This window comes from Cyprinodon tularosa, unplaced genomic scaffold, assembly GCF_016077235.1.
Source record: "Cyprinodon tularosa strain WSP-4 unplaced genomic scaffold, ASM1607723v1 ctg688, whole genome shotgun sequence".
Taxonomy (NCBI): domain Eukaryota; kingdom Metazoa; phylum Chordata; class Actinopteri; order Cyprinodontiformes; family Cyprinodontidae; genus Cyprinodon; species Cyprinodon tularosa.
In genome coordinates this window covers 184,637-200,347 of record NW_024039438.1, presented here as the reverse complement: position 1 = coordinate 200,347, position 15,711 = coordinate 184,637, and the positions used below count along the sequence as shown (strand labels likewise).

Here is a 15,711-nt window from a genome sequence, read left to right as displayed (position 1 = left end):
TTTGTCTACAAGGAACTGATGAGGCCTTAAAAAACGTAGTTCTGATTCCACATTCTTGCCTTTGCTGCATGTTTTTACTTCAAGGACCGCTGTCTAGGCTTTCAACAGTCTAAAATAAATTCTCTCTCCCAGGATTTATTTTTTACCAGTCACCAGGGAGCTGTGAAATTTGTTTGAAAGTTGGAGAAAAAGCAAGCAACATTTGAGACTGCTGAAATTGCCCTTCACTGCAAACAAATCAAGCAATGATTAGGAAAAAAAGGTTGAAAGCAGCAAACAGAACCAGCTTGGCTGTAATAAGCAGAACCCCCGAAGCCCCCAGGCTCAGGCACGCCAATTATTCCAGAAAAGATTTGCAGTTAACTGAGGGGGGGGGGGTAAATAAGAGAAAAGCTCAACAGTTTGTAGTTCCAGATGGATGCGGCCATTTCAGCACCCTGGACAGCGACACAATACCCAGCATAGACAGTATCCACCCAGATCTGCTCCTCCTGGATGGACACGGCTTCTCCACTGTCTAACCTCCATTTTATCACACAGGCTCATCTTCCTCCCCTGCTGCTTGCTCCTGTTTATGGCTCCACTAATGAAGATTCCTCGCCCATAAAGCTTACAGGGGAAAATGAGGAAAAATAGTCCTACACGTTCATGTCACTCCTGGGACCCTCAGCCTTTCCAGCCACATGGTCGCCTCAGACAGATGTTAAACAGGACACTGACCCCTTCCTATTAGTTTAGTGGGAATAAATAAATGGAAGAAGAGCTGGAGTTTTGTTTTTGTTAAGGCAGAAGAGTTAAACGACCGGATCAAGACAGGAAATTGTTTTTACGAGGATGACAAAACCAGGAAGCTTCCAGAAAGAGCCACTGAAGGTTAGGATGGTTCCAACATCAACAGAACCTGCAAGCTGCAAATAACAGATTTAAACTATCTGAGTTGAAATAGGATCCAGTTCAGTTCTCTGGACCTTTCCTACATTAAAATCCTTCTGTTAGGATGACTATGACTCTAAGCACCACAGTGGGATTCAGAACTGACCCAAAGCTGCAATGAAAGAGCCATGTTCTGCTCCAGTACTCTAGTCTGTGGACAACCTGACCCAGCAGCCACCCTGGCATCAATTCTGATCAGCCTTAATTTTGTTTCTGAAGCAGAGGGATTACTGGTTTGTTCTGTTTGATGGTTGCTTCTTTGGTACCCCTGATTAATTGTTCTTTTTTATTTAACATTTCAAAACATTTCCAATAAAAAAACAGGAGCTCCTTCTGTCAGCCTGTGAGCAGTTATTCAGTAATCCAACCTATTAGAGGAGGGTCAACCACACCTCAGCCACTGACTGATCACCCCCCCGACAAACACACACACACACCCACACACACACAACCAGTCCAACAGAAACAAAGAAATTACCTGGAAGCTCAGGGTCTTGACAAAGTGCTTCAGTGAAAATTTAATGGCCCAATCTCGCCGCACCGTATTGCTCCTCTACAGCGTACAATGTTCTGTCAGCAGTACATTTCCAGAGACATCCCATAACCAAAGCAAAAATAACATGGCTTTCCTTCACTGGGATCTAAATTCACACCCACCCTTAGTTCATTTTCACATCTTTTTTTAAAATGGACAAATAAATCCTCTATTATACATAAAGATTTGTTTCATTAAAATACACCACTTTGAAAAAAGGACATTTTCATTTTTCAGAGAGCATCCTTGATAAAATAGATGAGTGCAAAGGCACTTTCTGGATAATGTTAAGATTTGCCGCTTGTTGGATTTTTGAGATCGCTTTAGCTTGATGTCTGACTACTCAGCTCTGTCTGTGTCGGCTACATATGTACAGGAATGTCCGTCTGCAGCGTCACTCCTACAAACACTGAGGATGCTCTCCGCCTGGACATGATCAGATGACTGAAAGCACACGTTACACAGTTCTGTCCTTTACATACCTTCCGTTCTCCAAGTCCTTCAGAATATTTATCTTTAAGAAATAAAGCCAAATAATTCATATTTTAGGATGAAAATAGAACTGCATAATAATATACTTCTTATATTCCCTTTATACAGCTGGAAAAGAAACACAGAAAAGGAGAAAAGCGATGAAGAGCTTTAGTTCAGCTCCAGTCCTTCAGGTGGGACGAACACCATTAGATAAGGTAGATATATGGGGGTGGGGGGGCTGCCAAGGCAGCATCAGGTTGTCCCTGCCTTACAGCTGGCTCATGGCAGTCTGTTTCTCCAGAACCTCCAGGTAGTCCGGCTCGGCTTTTAGTTTGCAAGGCAGCAGTAGTGAGGGGTGCTCGTTGTTTTTGGAGACGTGTTCGGGTCCAAAGTATTTCCTGGGAGTGCCATACAGCACAGTTTTGTTCAACCTGTCCTGGTTGGTCACGTGTCTCCGGGCCGTGGCGGCCTCATAGGGGGGCACGATGCAGGGTCTCTTAGGCAGCGTGCAGAAGTTGTAGGTGAAGGGGGGGGCGCCTGCTGCTGCAGGGAGCTCCTTGTTAGGCCTCTCACCAATGTTCTGGTAGAGCATCTCTGGAGGCTCCTGGCTGGTCAGACCACACGTTGGGGATTTCTCCATAAAATCCACACTGCTGATTGTGTAGGCTCCTGGGCTGCGGCTTAGGATGTCCCCCTTTTTTACGTCCAGGGGCCCAAAGCTGAGCTCCTTCAGGTTTCGGTAATAGGCCACCTGCTCACCGTCCTTCTGCATGTAAATGGGGTTTTGGCACATAGAGCCCACAGGTGGGGGGATGTAGTTGTAAACGTGGCTCTCCGAGCTTTTGACATGTATTGGCTCTGGGGTGTAGGAGCCGTACTGCACTTGGAAAGAGTTGAGATCCAGATTGTTGGCCCCTGTTGGGACATGCTCTACCCCTTTGCGTCGCTTCAGGACGAAAACAAAGAGGCCTGCACCGAAGCACACGGACAGGATGAAGACCACAAGAAGGCCGAGGATCAGGACTGAGAGGGGCACCTCCGGGTGCAGCTCTGGGGCCTGGAGGTGGGAATCTGTGGGGCTCACTGAGCTGAAAAAAGGGGAGGGGGACGGAGAAAGTGGGGTCGTGGCCTCAGTGGGACTTATCACTGTTGGGGCCTTTGTGGGAGGGGGCAGCTGTGGAGGAGGGGGCTCACTGGGCTCGGGGCAGATGGCCTCGTTGCGGAGTGAGCGCAGCAGCCGCCCTGCGTGCTTAGACGGAGAGTCACAGGTTATTTCATTGACCACCACACTGGTGCTAGACAGCTCCATCCAGTTTTTTAGGGCCACAATGTTGCAGGTGCAGTCCCAGGGATTCTCCTGCAGGTCGATCTGGATGAACGCCGACAGGTGGTCCAGAACACCTTCAACCGGAAGGTAAGAGAAGTGATTGTTCCTCAGGTTGAGTCGGGTGAGCATGGTGCCCGCAAAGACATTGTGAGGGAGAGATCTCAGCAGGTTGTTGTTAAGGAAAAGCAGCTGCAGGTTGTGCAGAGAGTTAAATGTCTGTGGTAGAATTTCTTTTATGATGTTATATTCCAGATAAAGATACTGCAGGGACTGCAGACCAGCAAACAGGGACTGCGACAGAGACTCGATGTAGTTCCCATTCAGGTAGAGGCGCCTGAGGTTGGTCAGGTTCTCAAAGGCTCCATCCTGAATCACTGCGATTCGGTTGTTCCCTAAATGCAGCAGCTCCAGGGAGCTGTACTCAGTCAGATCCAGTCTGTAGATCACCTGCAGGTAGTTCCCAGTCAGGTGGAGCTTCCTGGGGTAGGTGGGTTTGGGGGTTAGTTCACTGATGTTCTGTAGCTTTCTTTCTTGACAGTTGATGTTCAGGCCACTGTCAGGGTTTTGTGATGTGCAAACACACACACTGGGACACAGCATGGGGACAGGAGAACGGGTTTGGTAGACCATTATGGGTCCAAAAACGTTTCTGTCTTTCGAGAGGCGGGGAGTGGGCCTGTAGCGCATTTTGGGGGGCCGGGATGCTTTAGGAGAGCGGGTGGGGCTGACGACACCAGCGTGGTAGGTGGGGTGTGGGGCCCCTTGGAAGTGAGAGTCTGAGGCTGTCTGAGCCCGTTCCCCAGCGTTCCTGCGGGGGCACAGGTCCTGCTTGATGAGCTGAGTGATGTCCTTCCCGTGGAGCCTGAACGGCGTCTCACACACGATGTCCCCTACAAAGACGGAGATGGTGTCCAACCAGGACTTGAGGGGGATCAGGTCACAGGTGCAGTTCCACGGGTTCTCCTCCAGCTGGATCTCCATGATGCCGCCAATGTGCTCCAGCACCCCAGCAAATGGCAGCATCTTCAGACGATTGCCACGTAAATCCAGGTGGGTGAGGAGCACAAAGCGGAAAATGTTTGGAGGCAGAGCCAGCAGCAGGTTGTCGTTAAGGATTAACACTTTGAGCTTGTTCAGCTTGCTAAAAGCACCAGGCTCTATGCTGCTGATGTAGTTGTAGTCTGCCTGTAAATATTCCAAACTCTCCAGCCCTGCAAAGGTGTCCTCTTTGATCACCTCCAGGTTGTTATTGTTCAGGTGGAGGCGCTTGAGGAAGCGAAGTCCACTAAACGCTCCAGTCTGAATTTCCTGTAAGCCGTTATTTCCCAGATGCAGAGACGTAACGTTGCCATAGCTGATGAACTCATTGGCGCTGAGCCTTGACAGGAAGTTTGCGTTCAGAAAGAGCTGTGAGATCTTGTTGGGGGGAGCCTGCAGCTGGCTGACCGTGGTAAATCCCTTATTCTCACAATTGATGTTCAGCACATTCTCCCGCTCCTCGCAGTCGCAGCGTGTCTTGCAGATGTCTTTGAGGGCTGAAGTTTTGCGGCTCTGCGTTTCAGACGGAGTCAAGCTGGTGACGGTGAGGATGCTCAGAAACAGGACGCCGCTCAGCATGTTTACTGCCCGCAATATAGATCCAGCATTGAACTTTGCAGCCTGAGCATCGGGCACAAAAAGGGAGGGAGCGGGTTCCCACAGGCGGGAGAGGGGAGGAAGAGGAGGCAGGAGCGGTCATATACGCACCAACACACACAGGCGCGCGGGACAAAAGGCACACCCCCGATGTATGCAGTTAAAAAGATATCATGACGCACCAGGATGACCTTCAGCTGAAACTAAAGATACAAAGGAAAAAAAAAGATCAATCCTGAGGAGGAAAAAGAAGACGGCAATGAAGAGATTCCCTCATAGCTGGTGGAGCTGGAGGCTTGTCAGCAGCTCACTGCAGCTCCTTCCTCCTGCCAGATTCCCAATCAGCTGCTCCTCCTGAGGAGCCCAGGCGCCTCATTTCAGTCCTGACATCAAAACACAAAAACAAAAAAGCAACACAAAAAATAAATCACTTTTTAAGAAGATTCCAACTAAAAAGCGTGCAATGGCATGAGGCTGTTTCTTCTCATGATCTTATTCAAACCCCAGGAGTGAAGAGGAGAGAAATCAGAAGGAGAGGAGGCAAAAAGATCAGGAACTACAGCCTTCCTCCTCCTCTTCCTCCGCCGCTCCGCTCACTGACAGCAGCACAGATAGTCTGCTGCTGCCGCGGTGCGGGAGCCGGGCTGTGTGCGCGCGCGTGAGGGAGAGAGAAGGAGAGAGAGAGGTAGAGAAAGGGAGAGGAGCTGTTACGTCACCGACACTGTCAACAGGAGCACGCACGCGCCAACACGCCTGTGTGAAAGCTGCGTGTGTGTGGGCTTTCGGTCTGCTGCGGTCCAAAGTAGTTCCAGAGTTTCTCTGAAACAGTTTTAATGGAGATCAGCTCCTCAGATGTTTCCTTCTGCTCCCATCACGGATGGAGATGCTCCTCTGCTCCTTTATCTGCTCACATCAAGCTTCCCCTGCGATCGTTTCTTTGTGGTTGTTGTAAAAGCCACCACTAGGCGGCAGTAAAGACTGGATGTATCTGATTTCCCTCCTTCTCCTTTTTCTTCCTGCTCCTTATCTCTTCCTCTCACGTTCGCAGCCCCTCATCGTGTCACTTTATTGACAGACCATTATCATCAGAGGAATGAGAGTCGTACATTGGGCTGGGAAAAGAGCACTTCTGTCCTGCTCAAGGCCCGGTGCCGGAGGAAACACAGATCCAGCCCTTTTCTAATTAAAGAAGAAGAAAAGCCAGATTGTTTGTGATACATGTCCTTTGTTTCTGCACACATACCCAGAAAACATTTCATAAGAAGCAGTCAAAGGAAACCAAACACAAAAAGACATTTTATCTCCAGGCTCAAAGCCTCTGTAAGGATTTGCTCAGCTTCCCAGAGGTGTTCAGCTCAATGGCTGACATGTAGTCAGTTTCACAACCACAGAATTAGAGTTTTAGTCCCACTGAACATTAATTAACACTGAAAGTTACAGCAGCATTAAGGATACACAGCAGAACAGATCACATGTTAGAATCGCCCAGTCAAAGGGACGATCCATGGAGAATTTTCCAAATAACTGCTGCTCTTCATCCAGTAGAAGTTGAGCTGTTTCACAGAAGCCATTTCTCAATTCACAAGAACACAAGAACAGACTTGTGGTCTCGCTAAGCACATACATGACAAGAACATAGCAAAGTAGGGATTTGTGTTCTTGCCTCTGTCCCCGGTGATATCATGAGTTAATGAGGAGCGGACAGATCCTGGATCAGCTCTAAGGGATCAGTGGCGGCGGAGAGAGGAGGCCGAAAGGACAGGAACCAGCAGCAAACTGGAGCTGATTTTAGAACATTTTGGCTACAGGCTGCTAAACCAGCCAAACTCCTTAAATAGTCTGACGAAACATCAAATCAATTTAGTTTATTTCTATAGCGCCAAGGAACTTTTCAGTTCACCAGATGTTAGAGTTAAATTGATTCAAAGTTTTCTATCTAATCAAAACCAGTTGATTGCATTAACTCATTGACTCGACAGCAATCCCTCACACTAAGCATGCTTGTAGCGACAGTGGAGAGGAAAAACTCCCTTTTTACAGGAAGAAACCTCCAACAGAACCAGGCTCAGTGTGAGCGGCCATCTGCTGAGGCCCACTGGGGTTCAAGGAGACAGAAGCAGAGATACAGAAAGAAGCAGAGATATAAAAAGCAGCTGTAAAAGGCGGCCCCGTCCAGGAAACACACAGCAAGGTGGACGAGCACCGAGCCAGCTCCCATGTCAGAGGATGAAGAGAGCACATCCAGCCAGTCACAGTCAGAGAAACAGGACTACACTGAAAAACAGGCCGATCTCCAGCATCTATAAACAAAGGTGTTGATGGCAGCAGCACAGCTGATATTTCTCTCCAGGATGGAGTCACAGCCAAACAGGAACAGACCAGATGAAGCTACTATGAGAAAAAGCAGAGAGAGCAGAACGTTAGAGATTGAACTAACAGATTCTGCAGAGTATATAGCGATATGAATAGAGATAAAATAAAGCATTCAGATTATTTTGGGTTGATGATCTAAAGACACATTACTTTGTAGCCTGTTCTAAATGAGCATAATTAAAATTTGAAGAGGATCCTCTATCAGGCCCTCAACCTTCACATATTTATAGTAGCCTCTGTTTGTTAAGCACTTTAATAGCAGGGTTCAGGTTGTTTCTTACAGATTAATAGGTAAATAATGTATGAAAACATGTTTGGAAAGAATATGTTTTCTTTATCAGTTGATCATCATTGGGTCAGAATAGCTGGCAGTTAAAGAACCTCAACAGACCAATAAAGAGTCTATGAGCCAGATGGAAGGAAGAGAAAAGCCCCATGAGGGTGATAAACAGCTCCCTGGTCAATGTTCCCACACCCAATCCCACCCTATTACCCCCACGCCATCCAGTCACAGTACTGGTTACACCTACCTGGTTTTCATCCTTCATTCCTTCATCATGTTCTTTCTTTTCCTCCTCCTGTCTTGTTCCCAGAAGACCCCTTGATCAAGATCTCCATCAGTTTCACCATCAATGAACTCAACCTGTTTAACCTTCTGCTGAGAGACGGTGTGTGTGTGGATGTAGCTTTTAAACAGGACCAGGACCAACTAACCGAAACACTGAGCTGCTGCGCTGAAAGAACTGAAGTCTTTACCTCTGCTGTTCACCTTAAAAAGCAGCTTGGTTCAGAAAGGAATGACCAGAGCTGTCCTCAGCTGACCTCAGGGTACAGATGAGGTTCTACCCTTCCAGCATGAAGGGCAGCACCAAGCCACTAATTGAGGTTTGGTGTCTAACTTTGCTCCACTTTCTGAAGGGCAGATGTCAGTGTATGCAGGAGGGTTATGGAACCTCAGAGGGAATGTGGAGGGTTCACCACCCCGTAGCTGCTTTGTTGTAGCCTGAATGAGAACTCTAAGCAGGCTTTGACAGGAGGTCAGATACAAGGGAGCGAAGGTGAGGGCATTTATTTCCAAGCTGGTGGCTGACATAAGCAGCCAGTGCAAAAACTCCCCAGTTTCTATAGAGTAGAGGGGCTTTAGCGGTGTGGTCATAAAGACACCCACCTGCTCTCACATTGTCATTCTAATGATATTAGGGAGGATAATGATGATGGAGATAGGTGCATATGATGATGACAGTGACATCAGGCTTCTGCGTTTATTGTTTTATTGAGAAGGATGAGCGCCTCAGATTTCAGCTGTGATAGATGGGCTGGCAGTGTGTTGAAGGGAGAAGTCTGCAGGTTTCCACATGAGGCCAGCTGGGTATTTATTGTCAGAGCTTGGCTGCAGAGCACATTTGTCAAGTCAATCACGGCCTTCTGAGGGCCAGGCGGCTGAGGGAGGGGAGGAGAGTCCAGAACAAGGTACGACTGAGCTCCACACTTGAAACTTTGCACACACTTTAAATGAATGCAAATGTTTTTAAAAGAAACTTGAACACAAAATGCAGTAAATAACAACTATTTCAAATATTCATGGTCCGGTGTTTCATTCATATTTAAACAGCTGCAACACAGTGCATTCTTTAAAGATTTTAAAGTTTAAAAACCTACCAGAGGAGGAAGGCTGCCGCTCTAATGTTGAGAAAATTGATTCTTTAGCCAAATGATTGTAATCTACTAGTTTAAGACCAGTTAATAGAAGCTCAGGACTCTGGCTGCTGATCTGGTCATATCAACACTGACAGATTTACTTTTGACAATCATTCGATTATAGGCATTCACTGTATGAAAGGATGGATGGATGGATGGATGGATGGATGGATGGATGGATGGATGGATGGATGGATGGATGGATGGATGGATAATCATCCTGGTTTCCATGGCAGGGACCAAGAGACTAAACAGCCTGCAGAACAATTGTTAATTTGTCCTCCAACCTTTTGTTCTTCAGAGATTCTATATTGTGCTCTGAGCCATACATAAAATTGAAAAACCACTGCCCAACAGTTAGTGTGGGTCAAAAAAAATGTATTGGGAGAACCAGGAATACAGTTTATCTGGAATTATAGAATTGGATTTTTCCCATTTTTAAATGTGATTAGCTTTTCTATGCTGCCAAAAAATAGTGTAACCAACACGTAGATCCGGCAGCAAAAAATATTCCTGCGCCTGTGTTGATAGGTCTATAACCAGCAAGACCATCTCTAATAATTGCAGCTGAGTCACACGCAAAAATACCAATGCTGGTCTGATCATCACAAAAATCAGAATCTGCTGTTTGCTGAGTCTAGTATTAAATCCATTAATTTATTAAACTGTTGTCTCATGAACCTGAACATTGTACAATTCAGAACAAAATTAGGAGATGCAAAAGTTTTATAAAAATGTTTACAAAGGATGAAATAAGGAACGCTTTTAAGAGATTTGCAGGTAGATGTAAAAAAGCTCTTTTAATTTAGCTCTAGAGGGACTGTTTCGTCATCCTACCTCCAGCACAGATACAAATTAGCTGCTGCTGCCTTGCTCTGTCTGACTGGTGGGGCTCCTTTGATCCTTAACGATCTTCCTTCCAGCTCCAACAGTTAACGGCTAGAGGCTAGCCTTGAGCTGCCACAGCCTCTTCCTGCTCTATCTTTGTAGCAGACTTCTCCAAAGTACCTCTGCAGCCCCTATCTTCTGCTTTCACTTCTCTGCTTTCCCAGAATTGTCCGATCCTCAACCGTCCTGTTGACATAGTTAGCCTCCGTATATAGCCAAGGCCAGTTTTAGCCTCTATGGCCCTTCATTTTGTACAAAAGGCTTCTTTAATCTACCGCTGTGCTTCTCTGGATTTTTCCTGAGCTAGCACTGGCAGGCTGCCACCTATACACACTGGTTCCTTAGCTCCGGAGGGGTACACAACTAGCCGCCTAGTTCTGTTCTGGAGCAGCAACTGGCACTTGAACTCAGCTGTCTTCATATTAATATAATATGTATTAATATCATTTGCAGACATGGCTGGTGATGTGAAAAATTGCCAAAACCAAGAATTGCCAGAGCAAGAGTAAAACATTAGCAAACGAGATAGCCTTGATGACAGGGAACCTTGGTTGCTTGGTAACCAGGATATTCACACAGTGGTGGGAAAAATGAAAGTGAATGAAAATGAAGGGATTTTAAAATCATAGGGAACAACGCAAATGTTAAAGGGGTCATAGAATGATTCTATAGGGTATTTGGTACTGGTCCTTAATATCTCTGAATAGGGTGTGTAACATTTGTTGGGCTGAAAATGGCATTCGCTGTTCTATGAGCCCTAATGCTAGCCTGGTTAAAAGCCCTAGAATGAAACGAATGAAACGAAAACGACAGGTTTTCTTCCTTTCATGGTATGCTCATGAATATTTAGATGAGCTGTGGGCTGACTGGTTGAGCAAAGGTGCATCATAGCAACAAGCACTCACTCACTAAAACATCAACTTGTTGATATGGTAGGGCGACCAGATCAGTGTTAATTTCATCAGCTTTTTTAAATTTAGTCTTAGTGTAAGTCACAATGGCAAGAATCTATTTTAGTCTTAGTCATATTTGGTCATTGCCTTCCCAATTTAGTCATAGACTTAGTGTAAATGACGAAAATCAATTTTAGTCAGTCAAATCTTAATCAATTTAGTCATTTTAGTTATTTTAGTCAACAATGTAAATAATAGAACTTCTCCACACACTGGTTCTTTTTTTAACATATATATCTCACTGTACAAAATAAAAATTCTCCACACACTGCTTCTCTTTTTCTCTATTTTATCCGTGCAGAATAGAACTTCTCCACACACTGATTCTCTTTTTAACATATATCACACTGTACACATTGAACCTTTTGTCAGCTTGTCTTCATCATATCCACTCTTCATCTTTAAACAGACTTCCCGTTCTTCCCCAACCTCTGATTTGGTATTTAGTTGGGAGGAAGAAATTTAAACAATTAATATCCAGTGTATCAGTAGAACATCTTTCTTCTAGGACAGAGAGACAGACAGATATAAGCACAGGAAAGCACACACACACACACACACACACACACACACACACACACACACACTTTCCTACTACTACTACAGGCCCACCCATTCCTTACCTTCCTCCATATGGCAGCATGTTGACGCCTCAGATGTCGCTTGAGATTTGTTGTGTTCTTCCCTGCCATTTTGAAGCCACAGACTCTTTGGTGGCATCCTTCTCCACACCGGCATCGGTGGCATGATCAGTCCTTATCATGCTTTGAAATGGCTCCATACATCCAGATGCTGTTTTCGCCCAGCTCCTCCAACAAACCATGCACTTAGTCACGTTAACGAAAATCATTTTTTATTTTCATCATATTTTTATTTTCTGTAAACAATATTTGTGCGTTATCTTCTCATCATCGTCTCGGGAAAAAGGGGTGTTAACGAGATATTTTCGTCATCGTCCTGGTCAACGAAATTAACATTAGAGCAGACGTCCTCTTTTTCCCAGGCATGTCCTACTTTTCATACCTAAAAAAATGTCCGGGGGGAATTTCAAAATCGTACGGGATTTTGGTCAACTACAGTGCAGCAGAACTAAGTAGTGAGCTCCAGGGCTGGTCCGGTGCAGGGTCCAGGGGACGGAGTGAGCAAACCCGACCCGGTGACGGTAGCCTGGACAATAGCAGGCGAGGGGAAGCATACCGTCGGGTTCGGACAAGCTCCTGAGCTGATGGCTCGGTTTGAATGCCAGGTCCGTTAAAGTCAGCGGCCCAGTAGCATGCCAAAAAAGTGTCCTCTTTTCAGAAACCCAAATCTGATCAACATAGATATGCTAGCATTGCTATCAACAGCTTAGCAACAGAATCATACTTGCGGTTGTGATGGCCTTGCAGTTGGAACAATTCAATTTTCAATTCAATTTAATTCAGTTTATTTCTATGGCGCCAATTCACAACACATGTCATCTTATGGCACTTTACAGTTCAACCAGATCATCCAGTCAAATTGATTCAAAGTTTTCTATCTAAGCAAAACCAGTTGATTGCATCGACTCATTGACTCAAATACAATCCCTCACACTAAGCATGCTTGTAGCGACAGTGGAGAGGAAAAACTCCCTTTTAACAGGAAGAAACCTCCAGTAGAACCAGGCTCAGTGTGAGCGGCCATCTGCTGAGGCCGACTGGGGTTCAAGGAGACAGAAGCAGAGATACAAAAAGCAGCTGTAAAAGGCGGCCCCGTCCAGGAAACACACAGCCAGGCAGACGAGCTCCGAGCCAGCTCCCATGTCAGAGGATGAAGAGAGCACATCCAGCTAGTCACAGAGAAACAGGACTACACTGGAAAACAGGCCGATCTCCAGCATCTTTAAAACAACGATGTTGATGGCAGCAGCAAACCTGCAGATTGGAACAGAAAGAAGTTAGTTTCGCAAATCCTGCTTTGAACTGTCCAAGATTTTGAAAGCTGTCTTTGGTAAAAAAAACTTAAAGCAAATGACAGCTGAGCATTAATCTTTGCAGGGATCTTCTGATACACAAAATTAATCCATGACTGTCGAGTCTTCGGATCCTTCCCTGTGAAAATGTTCCCTTTCTCTGTGTAGCCTGGAACACTGCATTTACACCCTTGGTTCTGGCTCATTTTCCATAGAGAAACTGCCTGCTTTGTAATTCTTGTTGAAGTAAACCCAACTGCAGGCTAAACAGCTAAACTGGTGTCTTACATCTACCTCTATTCATGTTTTTGGGCCAGTGAACCACTGTGCTGTATGTCAATTTAGGGCCTTGAGAAAAGTATAGGCCAGAACCAAATCAGGCCACATCCCCGAACTGACCTCAATTTGAAGCTTTTTGAAGCTGGAATGTATAAAGAAATGGACTTAAAAAGGTATAAGAACTTTGGGAGAATGGACATTTTAATAATGTTAATACGACCTACCATTGAAATTTATAGAAACTATTTTCTCTATATCTGGGTTAATCTTAATTCCTAGGTAGGTAAAACCCTCATAGGTACACGTGAATTGTGTTTGCAATGGAGGGTTATTTCTGTTCAGCAATAATAAGGAGCTTTTCTTTTGGTTAACTCTATATCCTGAGAATTTTCCAAATTTCTTCAAAATTTTATCAACAGCCTGAACAGACTCTTCCAGATTAGTTAAATACAAAACAATGTCATCTGCAGAAAGAGACAACCGGTGCTCTACATCCCCAATTCGATTTCAGTGGATTTACATATTGCCATGGCAAGTGGCTCAATGGCAAATAGGAACAGAAGGGGGGACAGCGGGCACCCCTGACGCGTCGATCTACAGAAGGTTATACATGTTGAAAGTTGACTGTTTGATGCAACTTTAGCCACTGTCTCAGTGTATAGTAGTTGATGTCATGATTTTATCTAAGGCTCAGACCCACATGCAGAGAAGCCAAACAGAGAGACACGAAGTAAAAGTTCAACGGTTTTTATTGAAGAGATATGAGCTCAGTGCAGCGTTTCTCTGAACTCTGCTCAGCCGGAACTGGAAGACGAGGGGAAGACAGACTGTTAGTTCAGGCTCAGTGGGAAATATGATTTTTTGATCTTGAAGGAGAGGATCTGTTCTTTGACTCACATTTCCAGAGAAGTGGAGAATCCTTGACTCCAGTCTGTGTGTTGGTTTATCAGAGTTTATCTGATTCAATGGAGGGTGGAAGAGGGTTTAACCAAAACTCGGACGGTGAAGATGGATGGAGACGCTAGTTGCCACTCAGATTTCCTGTGGTACTTGAACGGGTCGTTTTGAAGATGATTTCCTTGCTCAGAGAGTGATTTCAATGATCTCAAAGGTGACTGGATCCAAACCTCCTGTTTGAACCCGTCGCTCAGTTTAAGGCTCAGTTGATCCCTCCTGGGAGAGGCGGTCCGAAAAGGTCCAGTTTGCAGGAAGGCTTCCTGCCGAGGGGCAAAGACAAACAAAGTTTAATCTCAGAGAGACAAGCACTCAGTCTAACTCAATGTGCTCTAAGCTTGGCTAGAGTACAAAAAAACTGGCAATACAAAAACTCAGGTTTGACTCAGAATAAACAAAGCTTGGCTAGAGTAACCCAAACTGGCAAACACTCTGGCGTTGAGTTAATGGCAACCAACAGCTTAAGAGCACTCCGGTAATGAGGTAACCGTCCGCAGGTGTGTGAGGACGTGGACCGGAACCAGGCGCCTCCTGGTGGTAGAAGGGAGAACAACACAAAGACAAACACAAAGACTGGAGTCCTGACAATTTAATCCACTTAAAATATTTTTCTCCTAGGCCGAATCTCTTAAGGGTATCAAAGACATAACACCATTCGATCCTGTCAAAACTTTTCAGCATCTAATGACAGCAAGGCATGATCCATAGCAAACTGTTTTGCATAAATTTATTTAGTAATCAGCGAGTATCGGTGCCCAATAACAAATAAATTTTGGTAATTTTAGAATAAATTAGGAGTATGTGTTTCAATCCTTCAAGCCAAAGCTTTGCATAGAATTCTTGTGTCACAGGACATTAAAGAAATGGACTATATGAACCCATTTCTGTTGGGGGTTTACCTGGCTTTAACAGAACAGAAATAGTTGCCAAATGTAATGAAAGGGGCAGGATGCCGTTTTCATAAGATTAATTCAATTCAATTCAGTTTATTTATATAGCGCCAAATTCACAACACATGTCATCTCAAGGCACTTTACAGTTCAACTTGAATTGAATTCTTCGAGTAGAGGGGGCAATAATTTATCTGGAAATTTCTTGTAAAGTTCAATTGGTAGGTCATCAGGCCCGGGTGCTTTACCAGAATTCATGTGGCTTAGAGCCATTTTAAGTTCTTCAATACTTAGCTTTTCATCCAAAACTTACTCTTACTATCTTCTGATAGGGTTGGAAATTGAAGTTGGTCCAGAAACTGCTTCTGTTTATTTGTGTTGTCTGGATATTGAGATGTATATTCAATTCAATTCACTTTATTTCTATAGCGCCAATTCACAACACCAGTCATCTCAAGGCACTTTACAGTTCAACCAGATCATAGTCATGTATATAAGTTTTCATATTATTTAGCAAATGCATCATTTATACTTTTTGGATCCATCGGATTATCACTATTATGTGATTTGATTAAACTGATGGCCCGATTTGTCTGTATCTTTTTAGGCCTCCAAGCTTAGAGTTTTCTTGAGTTTTTTAGTTTATTCAAATGCAGTCTTGATTTATGCCTAGTATAACTCATTATTTTCCCCCTTATACAGGCTTTATAATATGCTTCCCATTTTATTGATGCACTGGTTTGGTTTGTATTAAATTTGAGGAAATTCAGTTATTTTCTCTTCAAGAAATTCACCAAACTCTTCAGACCTAAACCGTTTAGCTTGAAATCGAAATGGGA

The 15,711-nt window shown here is 44.7% G+C and overlaps 1 protein-coding gene across 1 annotated transcript; it reads right to left on the bottom strand.

The window, feature by feature from the left end:
* Positions 1 to 1,424: 1,424 nt before the first annotated feature.
* On the bottom strand, positions 1,425 to 5,566 carry slitrk2 (SLIT and NTRK-like family, member 2). The gene is made up of 2 exons (XM_038267861.1): positions 5,407 to 5,566; positions 1,425 to 5,287 (listed from the first exon to the last, which is right to left on the bottom strand). Exon 2 carries the CDS (start codon positions 4,884 to 4,886, stop codon positions 2,211 to 2,213), a length of 2,676 nt encoding a protein of 891 aa, XP_038123789.1. The 5' UTR covers positions 4,887 to 5,287; positions 5,407 to 5,566; the 3' UTR covers positions 1,425 to 2,210.
* Between the last annotated feature and the right edge of the window lie 10,145 nt (positions 5,567 to 15,711).